The sequence below is a fragment of the Dromaius novaehollandiae genome, chromosome 2, assembly GCF_036370855.1.
Source record: "Dromaius novaehollandiae isolate bDroNov1 chromosome 2, bDroNov1.hap1, whole genome shotgun sequence".
Lineage (NCBI taxonomy): Eukaryota > Metazoa > Chordata > Aves > Casuariiformes > Dromaiidae > Dromaius > Dromaius novaehollandiae.
The window spans coordinates 126,339,747-126,364,116 of NC_088099.1; the positions used below are offsets into that span (position 1 = coordinate 126,339,747).

A 24,370-nucleotide genomic window follows, 5' to 3' on the forward strand; every position below is an offset into this window, starting at 1 on the left:
AGCTTATATAAAATAACTTAATCTGGCACAAGAAAGAAAAACTTATACGTGGAGGTTGCTACATAAAGCCATCTCTTTTTTGCAGAATGTAAATATTGAGATTCATTCCTTCTCCAAGTGTATATCTTCAAAGAATGCTAAGTCATAGTTAATTTTAAATTTATGGAAATAATCATGGAAGACAGCTCACAAACTTTCATAGTAACAGTCAAATTCTATTACGATTTTGATTGACAAAAATGTCTAATATGTATACGACATACAGTAATTTGGCTACTATACAGTCTCCTCCACAAAAAAACATGGCAAAATTTTTTAGTAAATTAAAGTGCCTTATGCATCACAAACTAAGGAACAGAAAGAATTCTGTGAACACACCTACATCCCCACCAGGAATTTTGCTGGCTGTATCAGATAGGTACTGTGATTTTTTTTCCCACCTCCTGAGCTGTCATTATTATGCCAGCAAAACACAGTGCGTTGGACCAGCCTTAAATTTTCAAAGCATAGAACAGAGATTAATTTATGTCTACAACACTGAGAAGAAAGTAGGTATTTTACATATGGGGAAATCAAAGAAAGGTGAAGTGCTTTGTCTAAAGGTACTTAGAAGAAATGGGTAACAACTATAATTAGAATTCAACATCAAGCTTTGTGTTAATACTTCTAGACCTGCCTTTTTCAAAATGCATGATTTGGGGCATCAAAAATAAGAATCAAACTAGATATTAAGACGACAAATGCGCTCACTGCCAGAATGCAGTCCCTTCTCTCAATACACACTTTAACAATGATAAAAACATTCAGCCTCTTCCTCTGTATGAACAATCCTCTTTCTCAGGAATCAAATTTATGAAATCATTTTGGATTTTTAAAAGATACTAAAAAGAAAGCAACTGCAGAGTTAAATTAAAATTCTGCATTTGATTTGGCCTATGCATCTATATACTGAGGAACTCCTAGGAAAATACATATATGTGCCAGGTATGCTAGTATACCAAATTATATTAGACAGATTTAATTAGTTTGCTTTCAATGCAAAGGTGCAGCACCTCAGCAATTATGAGACTGTTAATACAACAGAGCATAACAGCACCTTTAGAGGTCTTGTCTAACCTCTAGGCACACATATAACTCCCATTAAGGCTAATGGGAGTCACATGTGTGCATCCAAGAGAGAAGAGGCCCATTAAAACTGATACAACGTATCCATTAATCTTCGGGTCACTCTTAAGGTCAAACATTATAAAAATGTTTATGAACAGTACTTACTAGGTATGCACAGTGGCTACTTCGGTTTTAGGACAGACCTGTAGACAGCTAAGGCCATGGAAAATGTCTGCTTTAAAAGCATCACCATGTTTCAGGTAGTAGCAGGGAAATTTGAGAGTGCTTTTCTGCAGTGAGAGAGGACATTTTTCTATCATCTCCTGAAAGAATTAGGATAGAAATGACAGGGAAGGTTAGACACGAATGAAAACCTTGGACAAAGGTATGCTCTAGCTTTTCATTTTTCTTCCATCCCCCAGTCTTTCTTCATATTTCAGTCCCTTAGTTGTGGTTTTCTGCTTCAGGAAGAACATTAACTGCAGTGACTAAATTCCTAATCTGTGAAGTCTGCTACAAAGACACTACAAAAAAGATTTTGATTCTTGAATCACCAGCAACCCACCACAATTCAAGAACTGTTTGTGGGGAGGAGGGGGAGTTGAAAGCTTTTCAAAGAGAAAGGTAGTCTCACTTTGCTACCCATTTCATTTTGCACATCTGAAAACCTCCTTTTTCACTGGTGTAGTTCAGTTTAAGCAAGCATCTTCTCTCCCAGCTCAGAAAAAGCCAAAGCTACCTGTTTCCGGCCATTCAATCTGTAAAACTTGCCTGACCAGAAATGGATTTGCAATCTTCACACACGCTGAGTCCTGGACGAGAAAGATATTTCCTCTAGCATGGGTGCCAGATGATCTCCATGTGAATACAGCAGAGAGAACAACAGAAAGAAATGCAAGTGTCAGATGAGTACACAAAAGAGGATGAACACTGGATCTCAGCTACCACTGTTTGTTTAGTGTTTCTTTCAAGGACTGGAGTGGGTGGGGAAAGGTGGCTTTATTACAAGCATTTTACTCAAGAACTGTTCTGAAATTTGTCTTCTGGTACATGTGTCAAAACTCTTGTTCTATATGCGAGACTCACTCAGTACTCCCTGATTACGCTTCCTGTTACAGGGCCCGTATGTATTTCAAGCATTGACAACCCAGCGTTGCAAGCTTCTTTTGCTCTGAGACCTCAGGTGACAGACACAGATGTGTCAGGTCACAACATAAAAAAGAGGCTGGAGAGCAATCTTTCACTCAGAAAGCATATCTCACAGAGAGATTCACAATAAAATCAGCCCCAACAGGAACAACATTGCTTCAGTCTTGAGTTGCAGGTCCTTCTCTGTTGCATTACTCTGGTATGCCCCATGTCACATAAGGTCTCACTTAACAAAACTTTTAAAAGCTGACAGGTCTCTTTGCATGCAGTGCCCTGCACAAGTAAGGGTTTTTCTTTGTTTCTAATTCAAGCATGCAAAAATAAATGATAACAAATATAGTATTCATTCCATGATTCCATTAAATGAATGACTACTTTTTCTCCTCAGCAAAAATAAATGATTCCATGATTTTTTGTCAAAAAGGCAAGAAAAAAACCCCCCAAAAAATCTAAAAAAATTGTACTGTACATCATCAACTATCCAAACGCTCAGAGGCAATTCTGTTTTTCCCCTATTGGTGGTCATATGCTTTCTACTACTACATCTTGCTGTGAACAATAGAGGTCCTAGTACGAAAGACAAAGCATTACCCATTTTGCTTAAAACATAGTTTTCACATTAAGAAAAGTAATTTTGTAGTATCAGTCACGTCCTATTCACCTCACCTTAGTCCTATTCACCTCAAACAGTTCTCAAAGAAGAATTACTGTTTACAAAGTTAGGCAACTGTTTTAAAACTGCTTTACCACTGTTAAAATGACACTTAAACTTTCAACTGAACTGTTCTTTCAAGGTCATAATATTCATAATGGGCTTTATCCCTTTGTCTGACAGCACAGATAACCCAGAAGACTACCTATTTTCTTGTCCACAAACTAAAAAAATTGACATAGGGTCCACCAATATCTGCCAGTGGAACACCTCCATAATCCTTAGCATTATGTCCCAGCAAGTTATCTGAAGCACTCAGACCTTAAAATCATCTGTGAATAAGCCAAAACTACATGCAATTACTGTTCGGGGGAGTAAAGATCATTTTTTAATTTTTTTCATTTTAAAAATGTAGATTCCGCCCAATTTATCCTTACAGCCCAGTTTTAGAGAAACCCCTTCAACTGGCTTTCCAGAACCATAATATGTAACTTTTTAGTGGAGTTTTCCTCAACCGGGTGTGCAGTATGTTCAAGCTTTCACACAGAAATGAAACACCCAGAAGTAAAAAGCAGACAAATCTTTCCCGTACTTATTTCACAATCTGCAGTTTGGCCCCTACTCGAGAAGCAAGTCAAGGAAGGGACTGCGATCTGTCTCCGGAACTCACACTTAAATCATTTGCAAATATTACTCATCACACCCTGCCCTCTCTTCGCTCCCAGCTTCCCCGCGGCACCCCTGTGTCTGCTGCACCGCTCACACGTTGCCCAGGAGCGGCTGTGCCGAGCCCCAGGGCTGGGCTGTGTCACTACTACCCGCCACCCGCCTGCTAGGCGTGCAACAAGCGGTGTCGCAGTGTAACGCCTGCCCGCGGCCCCACGTCTCCCCGGCCGAGGCCGGGCCCACCCGGCCGCCGTCGGCCGCGCCACTGCAGGGGTGTGCGGGGGGTGGGGAGGGGATGGTTTTCACGCAGAACTGACGAGTCCCGCTTCCCCCGAGGGGCTGGGACGCGCACAGAGCCTGTGGGCCAGCACCCGGCTGCCGGCACCCGCGGCCCGAGTGTGGCGGACAGATGAATGAATTTTTTTTTGCTTTGAACATTTCTTGGTGCATGGGGTGCAGGGAGGCCACGGCCCTGAACGGGCCATCTGTCCCTGGCAGAAACAGGACTGGGCTGCTGCGACCCCCGAGATGGTCTCCCTGCGACCACCCGGGACACACCGAGCCTGCGCTGAACGAGACCACGATCGGGCGGAGACTTTGGGATCTGGACTGTAAATTATTGTCCGTTTTTAGCACAACTTCTATAAAACTTGCTTGGCATGAGTGGCTAAATTTGCTGAAGCCTTAGGCCACACTCCCTAGTTCGGTGAGAGGGGGCCCCAGAGCTGGTGCAGGCGGGAATGATAAGGGAGTTACCAGCAATTTGCATTCCTGTGCACTGCTGAAACAGTGCTAATTGCTGGAGTTACCACCTCTTTGTCAGGACCTTGAGAGATAATGGCTGGACCCAAGAATGGAGGCACACCTGCCAGCAGAAACGGCAACAGTAAACGGCCTACCTAGGGACAGTGAGGAGACCCAATAAGGAGCAGGAGACCCCAGACCCAAATATTACTATCGGTCTGAACTACCACGTGAAGGGTGGGAAAACTTAATTTGAAAAAGCTGTAATTGCCGAGGGATTTCTTTGTTTCCTCTCTTTCTCTCGGCCCTCGCCCTCGTCCCTCATCACTCGTCGGAGGCACCCAGCTTCAGCTGTGATTCGAACGGAGTCAGCTGAACATCCCCGGCCTCGGAGTGGTGGTAGCTAGCTTCCTCTCTCCTTTTCCAACTTTCTCTATCTTTTCCCTTTACCCTTGTTCCCTTTTTCCCTTCGCCTCCCCTTCGCCTTCCCCCCCACCTTTTCTCCCCACTTCGTGGAAAATAAAGTTAAAAGGTTGTACGATGTTTGACCGGTTTTAGCGTCTTAATCTCGTCCTTGGGATCGTAACGAAACCCTCCCGATATTGGATCGGGACACGGACACAGCACGGAGGGCCACAACCGCGCCCCGCTCACCCTACGCAGCCGCTCGCTCACGCTCGGCCCCGGCACCGTCCCCCGCCCTCTCCCCATTGGCTAGCCATCCTCCCCTCTGAGCCGCGTGATTTGCTCTGTGGCCCGTCAGTCAAGTGCCCCGCGCCGTCCCTTCTCTGGGCACGAACGCTGCCGCGGGAGCTTCCCTAGGGCGCCATCTCCGTCGTTGCGATTACTTCCTGCGTAGGCAAGGCCGCTCTATGTGCTTCTCTGCGATATCTATCGTCCGTGCTGCAGCTGTTCTAGGCCGCGGGAGCTGCCTCTGTGGCCCGCGGGGCTGTCAGGGTCGGCTGGCGGGGCGGTTCGCGGTGGCAGGGGCCGAGGGAGCCGGCCGGGCGGAGGAGGCCTCGTCCGCGCGGGCTGTCGCCGCGCAGAGCCCCCTTCGCCCTTGGCGCCCTCGCGGTCCGGCAGCGCCTGCCCCTCGGTGCCGCGGTCTGGCCCCGGCGGCGGCGCAGGTCAGTCGGGGCGAGGGCGGCCGGATGGGGGAGGGGTCGGCGCTTTCGGGGCGCGGAGGGAGCCAAGGGGCGGCGGGGACCGCCCCCCCGCGCCTCCGCGGGAGCCGGGCGCGGCGGCCGGGCTGGGGCTGGGGCCGGAGCCGGGCGCGGAGGCGGGCCTGTGGCGCCGGCCCTCTCCCGGCGCTCGCCCGCGCCTTCCCGGGCTGGCTGCGGCAGCGAGGCCGGGGCCGCGGCTCGGCTTGAGAGGCGCCTTCCTGCCCCGGTTTTTGAAAATCTTGAGTTTCATGAATCCCGCTGAAGCGGTTTCAGCTGTTGTGTACCTCAGTATGTAAACACTCTATAGCTTGCCAGTTAGGCCCGAAGTGGAAGGTAAGAAATACTGGAGCCTTTTAAGGTGGTAAGTAGAGAGGAAAGGACATAATATTTTGCCGGAGGGGAATTTTTCATTTGAATTGTTAATCTGATGTTAGTTAAGAGAATGAAACATTTAAAGACTTCTAAAAGTCTGTCCTTGGTTCATAGATATTGTCTGCTAAAGGTGATGGTGGCTCCGTTCCGCTTTCTGTTAAGTCAGTTTTGTGCAGTTCTCAGGTGTTTGATGGCAAAATAATGGTTTGTGACAAACAAAGTTGAGGCAGAGTTAGTCTGAATGGCCAACTTACTTTGGCAGAGGGATGATTTCCACTTACAGTCACTACCAGAAAACATAGGACTGTGTATTCCTTTAAATCCCATATCATATTCCTTGTATCACCTTTCACCTGTCAGTCAGAAGTGTGCGTCAAGGTCAAAAATGAAATATGCCCAGTTTATAGGGGAGCTTGATTCCAGAACATTATTATCTGTTTGATTTTACTGGAACTTAGTGAATTCTGGACTGACTTCTTTGGAACCTATATGCAGTTCAGCATTAACTGCTGATGAAGTGTTCACTTTCAGACTATTACTACTTTTATTCTTTATCAAAGTTATTTCATCAGTCAGTGTTTTTTTTTTTTTTTCCTACCAACTTTTTTTTTTCCTCTTCATGTCTGGGTTTCTTCTCATCAGCATTTTCTTCTTCACTTCCTAGAAGGATTCATCATCATCAGTTTATCTAATGAAATAATTAGTAAGAAAATATTTAAAGTGTCATTGCTGGCTCAGGAATTAGCTTAACAAAAAGACTGTAAAGGGGAGTAACAGAACTCACACCTTTGAATTCTTTTGTTTCAGTCTGTGTTCACACTGCATGAAGTCATCAGTTTAAATTACTTGGTCCGGATTTAGAGGATTAACTTCAGTTATGAGAAGAAGAAGAAGAAAAAAGGCTTGTTTCTCTGTAGAAATAGAATAGACCAGTAGGTCCCATACATAATGTCAGGAGTGTTGGATGGATTCGACACTAGTACTTTAATTCCTCTGCTAGAATTTGCTATGGGAATAGAGGATCATGTCAGTCTTGGAACACCTATTATTGTGACTAGTGTTCTTAGAAGAATATCTGCTTGGAATTAAAAAGTTATATTGCCCATGTACTTCAGGAAGAATACCTCACCATTTGTGTCTTTGGTGGTGTATGTGAAGAAAAGACAGTGTTTTGCACTAGGTTGTTACACCACAAACAGGCTAGTTCAAACTTATTTCAATTTAATTTTTGTGAAGAAAAGAAATAAAACTAGATTCACGTGTCACTTTCTGTGCATACTGTTAAAGAATTTATTTAGAATGTTAGATTTTTTTTTTCTTTCACAGTTGAAAGAGCGTTTTTTGTTGAAGTGATGAATTTGCATCACCATCCATGTTTTGGAGAACAGTATGATAGTGTAGTGAATGCTTGTTATCATTGTAATACATTTTTCATTTTTTAAGCATTCTTCCAGTATTTTGCTATCCCATACATTGCAGTAATGTTTTGTAAGGACTTTCTCTTGTCTTTTGGGTAAAGTAGATCTTACTGTCATTACTAAAATTCGTCAGAAGGTTGACGGTCAGCCAGATGGTGCAAGCTTTGTGTTATCCAAAAATCAACATGAAATTTGGATTATTATTTTTGAAAACCTTCCTTTTTGCTCGTATTAGCTTACATATTTACACTTTAATTATCATGATGTTTATAGTGTTCTCCATATTGTTAGGCTATTGATAGATTCAGTGAGCTGAGAAGAGGAATATACTCACAGATATTATAGATGAAGGTTTTGCAACTATCTTATTTATATTTACCTACTCTGTCATGATTTCCAGTCTGGGTTGTATTATGGGAGGGTGAGAGTGTTTGTGTAAGTAACAATTTTATATATATTTTATATATATATAAATTATATTTTTTGCAGTTTTTAAATAACAAGTGGATATGTGTATGTTGAATATAAAATTTATAAAAGTGCATTAGTCTGAGGACAAAACAGCTGAATTAATTTTTAGCTTAGACTTCTGCATCTGCTTGATAAGTCCTTTTGCCTTCTAGGACTGCCTTAGTTCAGTCTTGTGTTCTTGTTCATCCTTTTGAGAACCCAGATGAAGGAAATGAATTCCCATTAAAATGTAAACTGAAACTTTTAATGTTGATACAATTGCCTAAATAATTATAATTAGACATTTCATTGAATGAGTGCCTAGGTTTCCTTTACTCTTGCTAGAAATGTTGCAAAACTGTAGAGTAATAATGGTGAAATTGTAGCTATCTGAATGAACTCATGCTCACATCTCTCCAAATGCTCCTTAGAACTCTGAGTACAGCAATACAAGCACATAAAATATCATCCTCTGAATTTATTTTAAGAAAAGTTTAACCTCTCAAGTAATGGGCCTTCAGATGCATTATAAATCCATTCACTGATTAAGAGGCTGTCAAGTAGTTGGGATGTCATGCCCCAGTTCATGCTGGTGGATTACTGAGGATTAAGTTAGATACACCCAGCATGAATTTAAGGATCCAAAGGTTTATTAATAAAATAGGTGAAACCGATTCAACTTAATCTCATCATTTAGGGAGAGAGTTTTCTTTGCAGATGATGATGATTTAAAAATGCAAAAACTTAAATTTCAGGTTTTGTTGGATGATAACTTATGACTTAAATCAGGTGCATTATTAAATTAGTATGTGTAGGTAAAAATAATTTGGCCTGACAGATATTTCATTTTCAGTTATTGATCATTGTAAAGAGTTATTCAGTAGAGTAACTTCCCTTTGGAGTGTCGCGTGTTTAGAAGAATTTCTTTTTCTCGAAGCTCTAGATATCTCTTATTTTATTAGAGGAAGTAATCACTCACAGATGTTTTGATACTTACTGTGATTCAGGATGTGTAGGAAGCAAATGTTCTTGTGATGGACTAAATAAAACTCGATTAAAACTTGTGAACAGGTATTATTATATAATGACTTGACTAGAAACTTCTTAGAATAGGAAAGGTAATTTCTTTACTGTGATATTTTTTGACACTGTTACTAATCCAAGGACTTCCATTTGTGCTTTGACATCAAATACTTTGGTGCAGGTCAAGAAAGATATTTGATCTCTTGCTGTGTTTAATCCTTTAAGAGTTTATTGTCTTTTAAAGCGATGGTCCTGAAAGTTGCTAAAGACTGCTACTCAGAGAATATTTGGGAAGGAAGGAATGAAACAAGTTTATGACTACATACTATCAATACTAAAAAATATATTGTAAAATAAATTACTCTTCAAAACATAAATGAGGGAATGATATTCACATCCACTATTAACATATATCTTGCAGTAGCAATCCAGCACATAGTTACATATTCAAAATGGGAGAAAGTAGGAAAGTTTTTTTTTTTTTTTGGTTTTTTGTTTTTTTTAGGGGATGGTTAACATATTTAAAAAGTTACGAGGTTAAGGTAGGCTAGGGGCAAGGAAAGGAGGGAGGCGATAGATATCTAAAGAAAAATTAGTAATTAGTTAAGTAATAGACCAATAGGCCACCAATTTTAGGTCAAGATGTAAGTAGTTTATTACGTGATGTACTGTGTTTCTATGTTGGTTATAATGACCTACTCTTTAAAACAAACAAGCAAACAACACCTTCCCCCAAAACTCCCACAGCAATCTTGCACCTGCAATTTTTGTGTTTATTCAGTGAGATCAGGATCGAAAAGATGTAAGATGATTTGTGTCCAAATAATTTTTCTCCAGCTAACACTAACTGATAACTTCTAGGCATAGATGCAAGTTTGTTAATGTAGCTCGTATGTGTGGTGTGCTCCTATAATAATAATAAAAAATAGACAAACATGAAGTGTTATATTGAAAGACAGTACTGTATTTAATAAGAAACGTGCTTCAAGGACTACCAATAAACTTATTCTGGATTAACATCTGTGTAATTGCAGAAAGAGTTGGATTATTTTACATTACCTTTAGTTTATGGCTTCTGAAAATTTTAGGTATGTAATGCTGAAGAGTGAGAAAAGTGGAGGAAAAAGAGGACAAATATATGATATGGAAAGAGAAAGGAATTATGACAGTGGTGCAGCTCTTTGTTCATGGATTTAGCCTGAGTGGGCCTGAGCCATTCCTTCTTTCCCTGCAAGAAGGGACTGATGGAGGTTCATATTCATTGTGTTCATATCCGTGTCTGCCTGGGGAAAACCCATCTTAAAAGTAATGTGTCTGCCACTGCTTATCTCCCACCATCTCCATGACTGGTAATATTAGCAATGGGGTTAGGAAGAAAGGGAAATAGTTTTCTTAGATTTTTAAACTTTGTATTAAGAAATACATTAAAAAATAATAATGTTAATTTTGTAAGCGGAGGAACTGATGACACATTTCACTGGAGGGGGCTGGCATGGAGAAGGAGACTTTTCCAGGAAAATGAAATTAATGTAGGGCTGTGACACTGTGGGGCATAACTAAATCAAGAATGGGCCTTGGAATTGCAGGGGGACTGTAGACCCTCAATCAGTGTACAGCTCAGGCTGCATAGCAAGGAAATGATTATCCCTCTTCTAAACCACTACTTATAATATGTGTGTGCAACTGTGCTACTGGATTCTAAAATGCTCATGTATTTATCGCATTGAAGAGAGTGTGGTGAAAGCATATCAGTCTTCTCTCATGTGCTTAAAGTTACCAAGCAATAAAACTGTCAAGATTTGGGGACACCGAGCGCATCTCATTTTCCCAACTTACCCGTTAGTCACTGTGTATGCCAAACATTTCAAAGTACAATCATATCAAAAAGGTAAGAATGGGGAGGAATCAAATAGTATTCCTTGCTTAAACAGAGTAGCCTCTCACTAGCAAATATGCATGCATCCTACAGCTGACACATGCAAATAATTCCTTTTTTTTCTTTTCACTATCAAAAGACAGCAAAAAGTTTCATTATTCAGATTTACAGTGTTCTGGTGTTATCTTTGCCCATTCAGCAGGTTTGAAGACCATAAGAACAGTTGTGCTAGTCAAATAAAGGGCTCAGTTTTTTGTCTTGGTATTGACTGGTAGCAGACTTAAGAGTACAATGCTGAGATTCAAAGGCAGCCAGTCTCATGGCTACTATCATCCTACCTTTATTTCTTGATCTCAGTGCTGATTTTTTACTGATACTGCATACGTCTTACCTCTTACCTGATGCTGGGCTGACCTGTTTTGGTGTACTAGGGCTCCTGAAAAATAAATACATTTTAAAAAGATTTGCTTTCTGCCAGTTTAACATAGTAACACAGTTCTAAAACAGTTCAGTGGAGAGTCAAAGGAGCATTGGAACTAGCCTATAAGAAAGGGCAGGAATACACTGCTGAGGGCAGACAGGAGGAAGTGACTATAGATGTCAGAAATTGTATCAGCTTACTGGAGCCTAAAAAATGAGACACGTACATCTGGTAAAGTGCCTGTCTTTATCCTTCCAGCAGCTAAGAGTTCTTAATTATAATTAGATCTAATCATTCATAAGTTATGCCATATAATATAAGGCCAAAACTTGCAAGTGATGTTAAATAGGCTTACCTTTTTCCTGATGCCAGGCCTTCTTGATTTTAACATACCATAAATATATACTGTCTGTTACAGCATTGGTTTTGCAAGCAGTCCTCCTTTTTGTACTGGTGTGGATAGCAGTTAATTAACAGTGCATTTAGGGCAAATTTTACCTTTCTTGTCTAACAGATATTTTTAATAAAAGATTAAAGGACATTATGTTCCTGCAGTTCAGTACATGGATTCGCACTGTTACACTTGTATATGGCTGAATACATGACTATACATATCTATGTAAAAAGGAGGAAAGATGGAATACAGTTTGGGCAGTGGCTGTGCGTTTTGCAAATGAGGAGTTGTGCCATCTGTGGTAAATTGCATCTGAGTATGTAGGAAAGGCATTGTTTCTGAATCCCTTCTACACATCTTCTCAATCTTCATCCTGACACCTCCATAGCTATTAGGTGGACCATTCATATGGATCAGACAAGCACAGGCAGAACCAAAAGACAACAGAGCTGTGATCTGGGAATTTAAGTTAGGTGATTAAGTTTTCTGAGTTAGTATCAAATTGAAGAAGGGTAAGGGATGACACAGAAACAAACATAGATTTTGGATTGACGCTACGCTTAACAAATAAGGCTATGTCAGGTACGGTGCCCTTATGACAGTAAAACACGTACATATTACATATGTTGCTAAGCATAAGGCCAACTTTTCGGGTAAGTAGTAGTAACCAGAAGAGGAAGAGTTATGTCTGTAGCTGCCCACAGCATTCTGACAGCCATGCTTTCATGCTCTTATCTTTGAACAATTCTGAAAAGGAGCTGCATACCTCTGCCACAGTGTGGTATTTCACCTACTTAACTGAAGGATGGCATATCTACTAAGCTTTACATCCTTTTCACTTTTACAGATGCAATGCAGTATATACGTTGTTATACATTATTATATCTAGAGACCTCATGTCCTCATCATGACCAAAGTCCCTTCAAGTACAGAGATCTCCTTGTCATCTGCTGATGTGATCTTCAACACTTCAGTTCACTGAGGACCTACATTTGTAGCACGAGGGGTCTTGTATCTTCTTTGTGTGCTGCTTATACATATTGACATATAAACATACAAGTGTATAAACATACTGGTTTAATCAAGAGATGTTACCTCCTTCCACACAAGGGGCTGGTCCTTCATAGTTAAGCATCACAGTAACAGCTCTGCCAAACTGTTCCAGCTGACCCCTCCACCACTTAGGTTAAGCAACAGTGAAATGCAAGGCATGTCTCCAGCTAATTCCCATGAGGTTCTACTAGTTTCAAAGAGAGTTAAGATTGTGTGGGCTTATATTTTGGCTCTTCATCTTGGTGTTTGAGGGTTTTCTGAACCACATATTTTGGAAAGCCTCAAGTTACCATGCAACTTTGTTTTGTCAAGTTTTTTTTTTTTCCTTTTTCCTTTTTTCTTTTGGAGTTATTTAAAAGGAACAGCAGCTTGCTTTAATTTCATACAATAGGGAGTGAAATTTTGCAAACAATATGGACATGTCCCTTTACAGAGGAGTTTGCAATTTGACTTTGACATACTGAGGGATGATTCAAAGGGGGGGGGGGAAGGAAAGAAGACAGAGGAAGAAAAGGATATGGAGTATGAGAGAAAGGAAGAGTGACTGAACCTATGACTCATTGCCTACTTTTCCTAATTATTTTAATAAATTAAATTAAGTCCATATCCAAAAATTCAGTAGGATGATGTTATCTGTTCATGTCAAACTGCATGGAGTACAAGTATACTTATCTTTGATATTTTGTAGCTGTAAATTTAACATCACAAACTTTATGAGGTGATATGTTAAATATCAGTTATGCAGCAATTAGGCAATTAAATCTAGTTGTTTGTTTCAAATAGTCTGTCTTTAAAAAGTATTGACTGATCACAAATTTCTCTGAAGTCCAGGGAAGCTCTTAGTATTCAGAATATTTTTAATTCTGGCCAATGATAGTCTTCCTTGCAAGCATTCTAGAGAATGTATTATTCAGGATTTTCAGTTTCCATCAAATACTGGCAGAAATGACTGTTGCACAGCTTCTAATAGTGCACCACTTTCCTACTGCTCTTCACTGCTGTTGAATCAGTTCTGGCTCTTCTGAGCTTATTGTGATTTTGTCCCTTGAAGCCCTAATATTTTAACCCTTGCAAGTACACTTATTTTATGGAAGATAAGTCAATGAGCTACCTTTATGTTTTCTTGCTGTCTCCATGTATTTAGCAGAGGCTAATCTCTTGTATCCCATTTTATGAAATGTAAGTTTACTGAGTTAATTCTGAAAGGCAGTTTGTGATTTGAATGTCTTCTATATGTTCTGGCATTAAATGTAACTATAGCAGTCAAGATTACTGGTTTTGTTACTCATTGCTCATTCAACCTCCGTAGTGTGGAGAAGAAGAGAGAGAAAAAAAAAACACCCCTTAGTTTCATCTATGGAATTGACTTGTTATTCAGTCATCCAGTGTTTTCCTTTACTTTCTCTGTTTCTCAAAGCAATAGTTCTGCCTCTCAGGAATATGGTGAGAAATAAATAATACTTTCAGTGACTGCAGTGTATTACCAGTATTTCAATTAGTATTAGTAGTTATTTCAAATGGTTAGAGAATCTTCTGTGTGATCTTTAAAAAATGATAGGTATTTAACTCAAGTGTATAGAAACCCAGACAGGAACATAAAATCAATCTTTTGTAAGGTTATTTGAGGTAATGATCTAGTGATAAGTTAATTTTACAATGATTAAGAGACAACACAGTTGGGGCTCCCAATTAGACTTTGATCTGAGGATATTTTTCTCTACACTTGGTAAGCAAAAAAGAGACAAGAATTAATAGTAAGACACAAGGAGGTTTTCACTAGCTAGGGTCTCAGTTTTGTGCTGTGTAAGGGGAGATTTTATAGCTAACTGAATACCTATGGTTTGATTTCTATTCTTCAGAGTTTAATGATTTCAAACTGACATGTAGAACATCCTCTACCATTGAGAATATCTGAAGAGGAAAGTTAAATGGAATAAATCCCCTCCCCCCCCCCCAAAAAAATTCCATTTAAAAAAAAAAATCTCAGCATTCATATGGTGGGTGAAAAAATCGTTTCCATTACTCTCTGTTGGTACACTAACCTTGCTAACATAAAAGGGGAGAGATAGGAGACCAAGGGTATCAACACAGAAGCCCAAAGTCTTCACTGTAATTCCAGTCTTCATCATATTGCTGCTTTACTTGCTGGCTGGCTTGCTCTCACTCTCCCTGGCAAACACACAGTATGGTGATCACTGAATCCACAGTAACAGTAATACCTTGTAGCTCCTGCAGAAGAGAGGAACTCTCATGTTAATGATTTATTTAGAGGGGCTGTGGTTCATAGCATGCCCACAGCATATTATTACCTGGGCCATAGATCTGAATGTTAGGACTTTGCAGAATTTAGTCTATTAAAGTCGTGCTTTAATCCTTGCATCTTGTTTTAGGGAGTGCTCTGTGGGCCTACATGTTTTTTTTTTGTTTATATATAATAATGTAATGTTCCTTAGTGATGGGCTGATAGTAGTCCTATATCAAACTTTTCACTACTTGAAAACTTTTTTTTCCACTTTTCTCTAGACTGTGTTTCTTCTCTATCATTTATAATGATATATTAATTCATCTAAAGTACAGAAAGTTTTATACATTCGTTTTCCTGGGGTTCTTCTGGAACAGGTATTCTCATAATGTCTGCTGCAGTAATGAAACCTGCTTAAAAAGAGCAGTCAGGGAAAGTGAAGTCTGTGCTGTGTTTTATATCAAAATTATATGTGCTTGCTGTTAAATTAGGATGATATGATGTTGAATGTTTCTAGGTAGAGGTAAAAATGAAGAAGAGTGACTATGGTGTGAGCTGCAGTACACTGCCTAATCAGGAGAGGATGACTGAAATATTTAGTTCTTGGAATGAAGTAAAGACAAAACTTGTTTTAGAAGGTCAAAGAAGCTGATAAGGGACCAGCTGTTTTAGGTTCAGCTTTGACTGAAAGAGAAGATTTACTGAGAATCTAAAGGTGGAAGGGAATTTAGGTTGAATGTGACTATGAAATGTTAGATTCACTCAGAGAAGAAGGACAGAGAGAATGGATAAAGATAATAGGCATTAGAAAAATAAGATTCAACAGTTGCATGGCTCTAGTAGTCAGAGTCTTTGGACTTTAGACAGACTTTAGTCTGTCTTTTCTTTGCATTGAAATAGTTTATTATTATAAACTAAAATAATAAACGTTAAAGAGACTTTGTGTATCAGGAATTCTTCAGTGGCCTGGAAATAAAAAGGAATTTTACAAGTAAAAATAATGCAACATGATTAAGGATGAATGTAAAAGAATAGTATGAGAATGTGAGGATAAAATCAGTAACTTTGAAGGATAAAATAAGTTTCAATTAACAGAGCACAAAAAAAGAATCAATGAAAGGATCTAAATATCTAAGCAAGAGGAAGCACAAAGGAATAGATCTATTACCTGTGTCTGTTATTAAACAGGAAAGGAGAACAAGTAAGAGATTTTCAGAGATTGAAATCTTTATTTCATACTTTATAAAAGAGGTAAATTGTGACCTGCTACTTTATAAAATTAATTTTAGACAGGAAATAAGAGTGGAACCAAAGCACAGAAAGAATAGCCTAAGGAATCTTGATATAGATGTGCTCAACTAGCAAATCCTAATAAAATTCATCTTAGAATGATTGTGGAATTAGGCATCAGTGATATTATTTATATATTTATTTATTTAGTGTCCCAGAGGATGAAAATGGCCAGCAAAGTGTCTCTTTTGAAACTATCAGTTTCAGTTCCAAAGAAAGATTTAGTAATAAATAGTCTAGCAATTAATTAGTGTCTAAAAATATGTAGAGGAGAGACTGTAAAACAGCCAATATGGCTTGACATGACTTGCTCATAAAAAACCTTAATCTGTTTCTCCTCCTGGAAAGGGTGACAAGCTTAATAAATAAGGGGAAAACTTTAGGTAGGATATAGCTTGATTTTAATAAAGATATTTTTCCCTTTATAAACAAGCTAGGAAAACATAATACCAATACTATCTCCATTAGATGGTGATATTAACAGCATCTAGTTGAAAAATTGCTGTTACAGAATAATTATCTCTAGAACCCTGTCAAGATGAAAAGGCATTAATGAGTTGCATGATCGAAGAGAACACACACTTACAGAAGTGTCAGTATGCTGAAGGGGGGTTGAAAGTTTGGGGGGGGTTTTTTGAACATAAGATCTGAATCCAAAATAATCTTGACAAATTAGAGAGAATGTCTGAAATCAACAGGATGAAATTCAGTACAGGCAAGCATGAGGCACTGTATTTAAGAGGAAAAAATGAAATATATGGATGCAAAACAGGAACTAAATATTCAGACAGTAAAGGGACAGAAAAGGATCTGAAGATATAGAAGGTCTCAAGTTAAATAGTAACTAATTGTATAATAGTAATAGTTTGATTCTGGAAGATAGTACCAGGCAGGTTGAGGAAACAGGAGATTCCGTAGTTTGGCAAGTCTTCTGTGTATGGTTCAGTGCCCTCACACCCCTCACTGCTTTTTCCTCTTGAAAAGATGCAGACATAGTGGAAATTCTGCTCCATTTTTATTATTCTTTTCTCCTGCAGGATGAAAACCATCTTTCTTTGTAATAAAGATGATTTAGGTTGAATATTAGAAAGTGATTCTTTGTAATTATTAGGGTTATAAAACACAGGAACAGACTATCTAGAGAAACTGGAATCTGCTGCCTTGGTAGTTAAACATTTGTCTGGATATTCTTGAGCCTGCCTTTATGCTGAGTTAGGATTAGATGGTCTCTTGTGATCCATTCCAGCTCTGCATGAGTACAGTGCTCAGACTAGACATGCTTTGGCTGCACAGAAGAGATTATCTAAAACAGTTAAATCATGAACTCGTTAAAGTGAATGGGGTGCTACTTCTTGCATCTAAATGCAATTTTAAGTTAGGGCAGTAAGGAACAGAATTTATTCCTGACTTAAAGAAATAGATTTTTATTTGGCTTCTAAAAAAGTGTTTTAACAAATCATACTTAAATAGCTTGAAGCTTCTGCATATGAATATATATCTGTCTTCTAATGACTATGCTAGAAAAGCAGGGAATAAGATTGCACTAGCACTGAGACAGGAGAAACCCCTTGATTACTGATCCACAGTGGAATAGCCCTGAGGAAAAATGGCACCCTAGAGATTACTTGCATTTGTGCATTTCTGCAGGCAAAGTTTACAAACTTGTAAATTTAAATGTAGAATTTTTGTAGGCAGAATGCATTGACAAATATGCCTGATGGTAATACATCTCATACTGATAGTCTCAGAACAGTTCAATAATAATGCTTATATTGATAGCAGCAATGTAGATGTTACTTGGTGTTATAGCTATAATCCATGTTATCCTCTTAATCATAATTACATTAATATTGACAGGCTGTTGACAATACTCACATTACTATTGATAGATTTCTGTCAATAACATGTTTGCAAATAAAATATATTCATTCATAATTTGTACAATGCTCAATAACAGCACTAATATATACCACAAGAAATTCCTATTTCCCCGGTGATATACAATAATTTGTTTTGTTGTACAGTGTGCTGTACAAGTGGGACTGTTGATTTGTTTAGTTTAAAAAACAGACAAAATACAGGTTATTTAGGAGAGAAAAGGTCTATTTTTTCTGAGAATTAAATTTTTACTCTTCTTTTCCATGCGATATCTGTGGTAGTATAAAATCATCAGGAAATCTTTTTAAGGAGTATTCTTTAGTATTTTGTCTAAAAATGTGTTTGTGTAGCAAGTTAATAACATGTAGTTTGTTGTTTATCCTCACCTACTTTTTGACTATTGAATTCTGATCTTACAAGCTAAGCCTGATGGCATTCTTAACTGAACATTAATGTTTATCTTTTTCATTATTGGGTCTACAATTCTGAGTTCTTGAGTTTTAAATAATTTTAAATAGACTAAATAAAAGAATAATACCAGTAAGGTCTTGACAAAACAGAATTTAATGCAGAACAGTGGAGAAGATTATCTGTTTAAGATCTGTGTAGCAGAGCAATATATGAACTGTAAAACTAACTTTAAAAAGTATGAATGAAAGGTATTGGCATGCATAGGCTTTGTTTTTATTACTCAGTTTTGGAACAAAGAGCAGATTTCTCATCTATTCCTGTTGTCGGACCACTATTTGTAAAAACAGTACAACTTGAAAAAAATTTAAAAAGCACTGAAAGAATTTTGTGAGGAAGTAATATAAAAAGGGAAACCCATATTCACTATCAGTTTAAACAATGGATATCATAAATAAGGAATAAAATGGGAATTCCTCACTATAGCGAAGTGGAGAAAGATTATAATTTAGGCTTCCTCTCTCAGAAGAGGTAGTCACCATTATTCAGATCATTAGGACATCTGCAGGTATTTTTAATGGGAGAATGTTCATTTCAAATTTTCCATTTTAATGTTTGTCTATGGAAAATAAGTAGGAAAGGTGTGCCAGGTGCAGAATCTAGCCTATAAATTCAGCAAAGCCTTAAATAAGTTCTGAAGTAAGTATAGTGTATAGCAGAGCACTTCAGGATGTGCATAAGAGTAAGCAGTCCCACACAGTCCCATTAAAATCAAAATCATATGGACATAATGTTTAGGTAGCTTGCAGGGTCCAGTTAACAGCCATGACCTGTAACAAACTTCTTAGTATGCCTAGGAACAAAATAATATCCAGTTTGATGGCTTAAATTGATAATATTCTTACCTAATTGTTGATCAAAAAAAAAAAAATAAAAAACCTTAGCTATACTTATATAGGAATATTGTAAGCACAGCTTAAAGGATTTTAAAGGAGTGTATCTTTATTAATAGATTCTTATATTTTTTGTACAGTATCCTTCCCTTTTCATATAGTCTGTCTGCATATCAGTGACTCCAAAGTTGAATCAATATGCTAATTTGCAGTTCAGGAAGCAACATTAAATATGCACAGTTAAACAGCATTTCCAGTGTTGATTCTGATTTTAAAAAGCGATGAAGAGGGCTTGCTGGATTTTGAGAAATTTTGCAGGTTTACAAGCAATGCTTGGACTTCGCAGTTCAAAAGTGGTTCCCATTTTTTTGTAGTCAAAGTTCCGTCCCACACCGATAGACTCATTGAAGTTTTTTCCTTCAAATAAAGTTCCATAAAGGACCATGGACATGAAACATATATATATATATGTATGTATGTCCAACTGGAATTTCTCATGTTGCAACTTGTGACCAGTTGCCTCTTTTTCTTTCGTTGTGCATGTTGTAGAAAAGTTTAGCCCAATCTTCTCTGTAACCCATCTTTGGGAAGTGAAAGATTACTGTCAGATCACTTCTTAGCCTTCCCATCTCCAAGTTACACAATCCCAGTTGCTTCAGGGCTTGGGTATGTTGTCAGATGGGTGGGGCTTAACAGAGCTAACTGCATAGCATGTATTCATGCCACAACCACTGTCAATCTCGATAAGGTTGCCTTCTACTACCTTCAGCTATATTTCATTTGCTAACGATGAGGAGGAGTTGACAAAAACCAAGTAGTGCTATCTCATGCCCTACCTCTGTGGCCAGCCTTAGTTAATTGGAAACTTCTGTTCTACAGCATACATTAAGAACAAAATCATATATCCTGTGAGCTTTGTTTGCACAATATTTTGCTGACATGACCAATTATAGATACAGAAAACAGTAGGAATGCTACAAATGTTTTATAATTGATTTTTTTAAATTTTTGGCACATTCAGTTTCAACAACAGGTTATTGGTTTGGAGAAGGTTTTTAGTACTCTTCGTGTCATTAGCAACCGTTCCTATACAGGATCCTATACAGAATCTTTTGTTCAAAGTAATCTATTGTTATAGCAGATTTTCCTCTTGTAAATAGGAATCTGAAGTACCTTCTTCTGTACTTTTTCCAGAATGCTGTTGACCCTTGCTTGTCTGTTATGCAAAGAATCTGGTTTAGAAGCTGATCTCTGTTGCGCTTTCTTTTGTAATCATTTCTTCTCCTAGTAAACACTTCTTTTTTTTTTTAATGTGGACAAAAAGAGCCAAAAATCAGTTATCCCGCAATCGTGCATCACTGAGATGAGTTACCCATATTTTGTTCTTGCAGTTTATTGCATTTATTTTCTTACTCACAGAATTCCGGATGTAATGACATTTAAACCAAGCAGTTTTTAAAAATAATTTTATTTTGCTCTGTAGTCCTTGAACGAGAAGAGTATACATTTATCGAAGTTCGTAGTACACATTAATCATCTTGCCAGGAAATTGTTATACAGAAAGTAGCACAATGCTGCACCTGTCAACAAACTCCAGAAAATACGTGCAGGCTTCAGTGATGTACTGTGTGATAATTTATGTCTGAATGCTGAGTATTTCTTTAATTTCATATAACAATTCTTCTATAAATTAAAGAAATTATTGCCTTTATTTAATACGTTTTATCATTTCTGCCTTAATTTTTATCCAGATTTTTCTAGGTCTCTCCTAGATTTTAGTGGATGTGCTCATTTTCCCTATTTTCTCATAAAACGTCTTACAGCTTTGCAAATCTTGTTCTGGTCTTTTTAAGATGTAATTGAATATTAAAATTATGTCCAGGAATGTATTAGTTTTCATAGTGAAATGTTAAATCTGTGAAGTTTTGTGAATATCTGGTAGAGGATATAGACTTTTCTATAACCAAATGTTACTGTTTTGGAGAAATAATCCAATGCGAGTCATTCTGAGATGAAATGTTATATTGGTAATGCAAAGCTTACTGAAAGATGCTTATTGCGGGTCCTGATAGCACATTAATATCTAAAGAAGCATTTGTTGTTGTTGTTGTTCAGTTTTGGTGTATCACAACTTTCTATTCTTTAATAAGAATAAGAATATGAAATGCCGCATTAAACTCTAAATCTATTTATATTTATTCCTAGAAAGTTTTTTGTGAAGACATGGCCTCCAGCATTGGGAATGAAAAGAGTGTGAATCCTGTGCTCAGAATAAGTCAGCTTGATGCTCTGGAACTAAACAAAGCCCTGGAGCAACTAGTATGGTCCCAATTTACCAGCTGTTTCCATGGATTTAAACCAGGGATGTTGGCTCATTTTGAACCAGAAGTAAAGGCATTTTTATGGCTTTTATTGTGGAGATTCACTATCTATTCCAAGAATGCAACTGTTGGACAGGCTATTCTGAATATTCAGTACAAGAATAATTTATCTCAGACAGAGAAATACCAACCCCTGAGCAAACACCAGAAGTTATGGTATCTTATTTTCACTGTTGGCGGACGATGGTTGGAAGAAAGATGTTATGATTTATTCAGCAATCGTCAGCTGGAATCTTTCTGCAGAATTAAACATTGTATTAACTTTGGAGCTGGACTTCTTAAACTTTGTGGACTACTAAATTTTCTGATTTTTCTTCAGAAAGGAACATTTGCAACCCTTACAGAACGTATTCTAGGAATTAGATCAGTTTTTTCCAAGCCTCAAAGTGCTCGTGAGATAGGTTTCGAATACATGAACAGGGAACTCTTATGGCATGGCTTTGCTGAGTTTCTGATCTATCTACTACCACTTGTTAATGTACAGAAACTGAAACTCAAAATTTCTTCTTGGTCTTTACCTATTGCAAGTCTTTCCAATAGTGAAAACACATTAGCAGCTCACTGCAAGGAGTGTTCACTATGTGGCGAGTGGCCTACCCTGCCTCATACCATTGGCTGCTCACATGTTTTTTGTTACTATTGTATTAAAAGCAACTTTTTGTTTGACATGTATTTTACTTGTCCTAAGTGTGGCTCAGAGGTACACAGTGTTCAGCCACTGAAATATAGAATAGAAATGACAGAATTGCATACCTGATAGAGGACTTAATTTGCTTTTATACTGTACATGAAATACTATATTACAGAGATGACAGGAAAAAATCAGAAATTACTGTAAATAGCCTGAAAGATGGTTTTGGAAATTCTGTGATTTGTTGTAACATATCATGTCTTTACTGGTATTATTTTTTTATGAAGTAACCGTGCCAGCTTGCCTCTCTGAAGAAAGCAAAAGAAAAGAGGTCACCAGGTCTTCTGCTCTCTGACTACTTAATCCGTGTGTGGTGCACCTATGTTGTTGAGCCTTTCTTTCTTAGATACAGAGCCTAGCAGCCTACCACTTCCTGGCTGCATGCGATACACTTCCCTCAAGGTTAGAGGAGAACGTGCCCAAGGAACCTTTACCCATTTTGTGATTTTTCTCAACCTTATTGTACAAACACAGTACTAAATTAGCTAATAGGTGGATTTAGTGGGGAAGGTGCATTTTTTTAGCCATGTCTAAAGAATAATTTTCAATTTGAATAGTTTTCCAAATGTGATGTTCCATTGGAAAAAAAGGAGGCAAATCAAGTGTCATCTCAGTAGATTATTAATGGTTTTCATCAAATTCAGCCACCATAATTAAGAGACCATAAACTCTAAGTGATCCATCTGGAAGACAGACAGATTCCTAATAGATAAATTATAATAAGAGAGATAGTCATTGCCTGCTCAAATAGGAAGCACCTTCTAGATCTCACCCAGCTGTATGCCTGTGATCTTTGGTGGGGCATATGACTACCTCCCACTTCTTCCTTATAAAGCGGAAGGACCCAGTCTGTCATCCATTGGAATGTGGCAGCTACATGATGCAACCTGCATTATTCTAAATCAGAGGTTGTGGATAAAACTGTTTACTCACAAGATGCTGTAATGGGGATTTGCCACACTTCTTTTTGTGGTGTGGTCAAGCTGGGTGCCAAACCACACTAGCAGCTCACTACCACGTAGAAAACAGATCAAACGTAGATATGTGCATGTAGATGTGTTTATTTTTTTTAAAGTAACTCTTCTTGATTGAGATTATTGCTATTTGTTTTGTTTGTTGGCTTTGCAGTGGTTTTATTATTCCTAGTTTTAATACTTTATCCATTTATTCTCTGACCTGGTTTTATAAGTGAGTTTGAGTTGTATTTGTTTGTTTCTTTCTTTCTTCACCCAAATTGTAGTCCTTTTTTACAGGAAATGCTACCCAGCAGTCTCATTAAAACAAAAATACATTTCATCCTTTTTTGGTTCTTCAAACAAATTCTTAAAATCTTATGTAATACAGTTAAATTGAATAAATCACTTTATGATGACTTGTTTCTTGATTGGCTATCATCAATAGTCAGTCCCAAAGATAGTATGGTAGCAACTGATCCAGTACCTTTGATCTCCTTTTATGAAATGTTTTATTACATTTTCAGTGTCTGATTAAAACAATGTACCAGTCTGTTTGTTTGAAGATCTTAAATTCTGGTTTTTGATCTTTAGAGTGACACATAACTCTTTCATCTGATGCAATTAGATATAGTTAGTGGGATCATAAGTTTCTCTGGGCAGCTCAGAACTTCATTAATTTTGCTACTACTCTCTGAATCAACAGAGACTTCAGAGCAACTGCTTCCAGATACTGTATATCATAATATATTATTTGCCAGCATGCATCAGCAACCTGCCACATTTCAGTTACTCGCAGTTGGTATTTGAACCAGCAGGTACAAGTGTATCTTCCTTAGAAGTATCAAAACTAGGAAGTCTGTTGGAGAATATCCTGGAAACAGGAGCTGGTGCTGAAGTGGTTCTTTATGAATTGTCTGTGCATACCACATCATAGCTCTTCCCAAAGAAATGTAAAGGCAGTCGTGACTTGGAGGTGATATAATGTCTTCAGAAAGGTTTATCAGCATCCTTCCTACCTCTCTCTGTTTAACTATCCTTACTGAGATTTGTACACATCCAAAATCCAATGTTCTGTGATGACGGTGGGGGCAAACCCTTGTTTCCAGTGAACTCTTCCTGAAGTCACAGTGCAGTATTGCATCC

At 38.1% G+C, this 24,370-nt stretch overlaps 1 protein-coding gene across 1 annotated transcript; it reads left to right on the forward strand.

Annotated features, from left to right (window-relative positions):
* Positions 1–5,071: 5,071 nt before the first annotated feature.
* Positions 5,072–23,643, forward strand: PEX2 (peroxisomal biogenesis factor 2). Its single transcript, XM_026115187.2, has 2 exons — positions 5,072–5,445; positions 21,405–23,643. Exons 1-2 carry the CDS (start codon positions 5,191–5,193, stop codon positions 22,335–22,337), a joined length of 1,188 nt encoding a protein of 395 aa, XP_025970972.1. The 5' UTR covers positions 5,072–5,190; the 3' UTR covers positions 22,338–23,643.
* The last annotated feature ends 727 nt before the right edge of the window (positions 23,644–24,370 follow it).

What these genes read in the sequence shown, in the direction of transcription:
- PEX2 (XM_026115187.2), top strand. Translation starts at nt 5,191, where the DNA reads ATGTGCTTCTCTGCGATATCTATCGTCCGTGCTGCAGCTGTTCTAGGC. An exon ending in TGGCCCCGGCGGCGGCGCAG is followed by an intron (nt 5,446 to 21,404) that starts GTCAGTCGGGGC and finishes ATTTATTCCTAG; the next exon opens with AAAGTTTTTTGTGAAGACAT.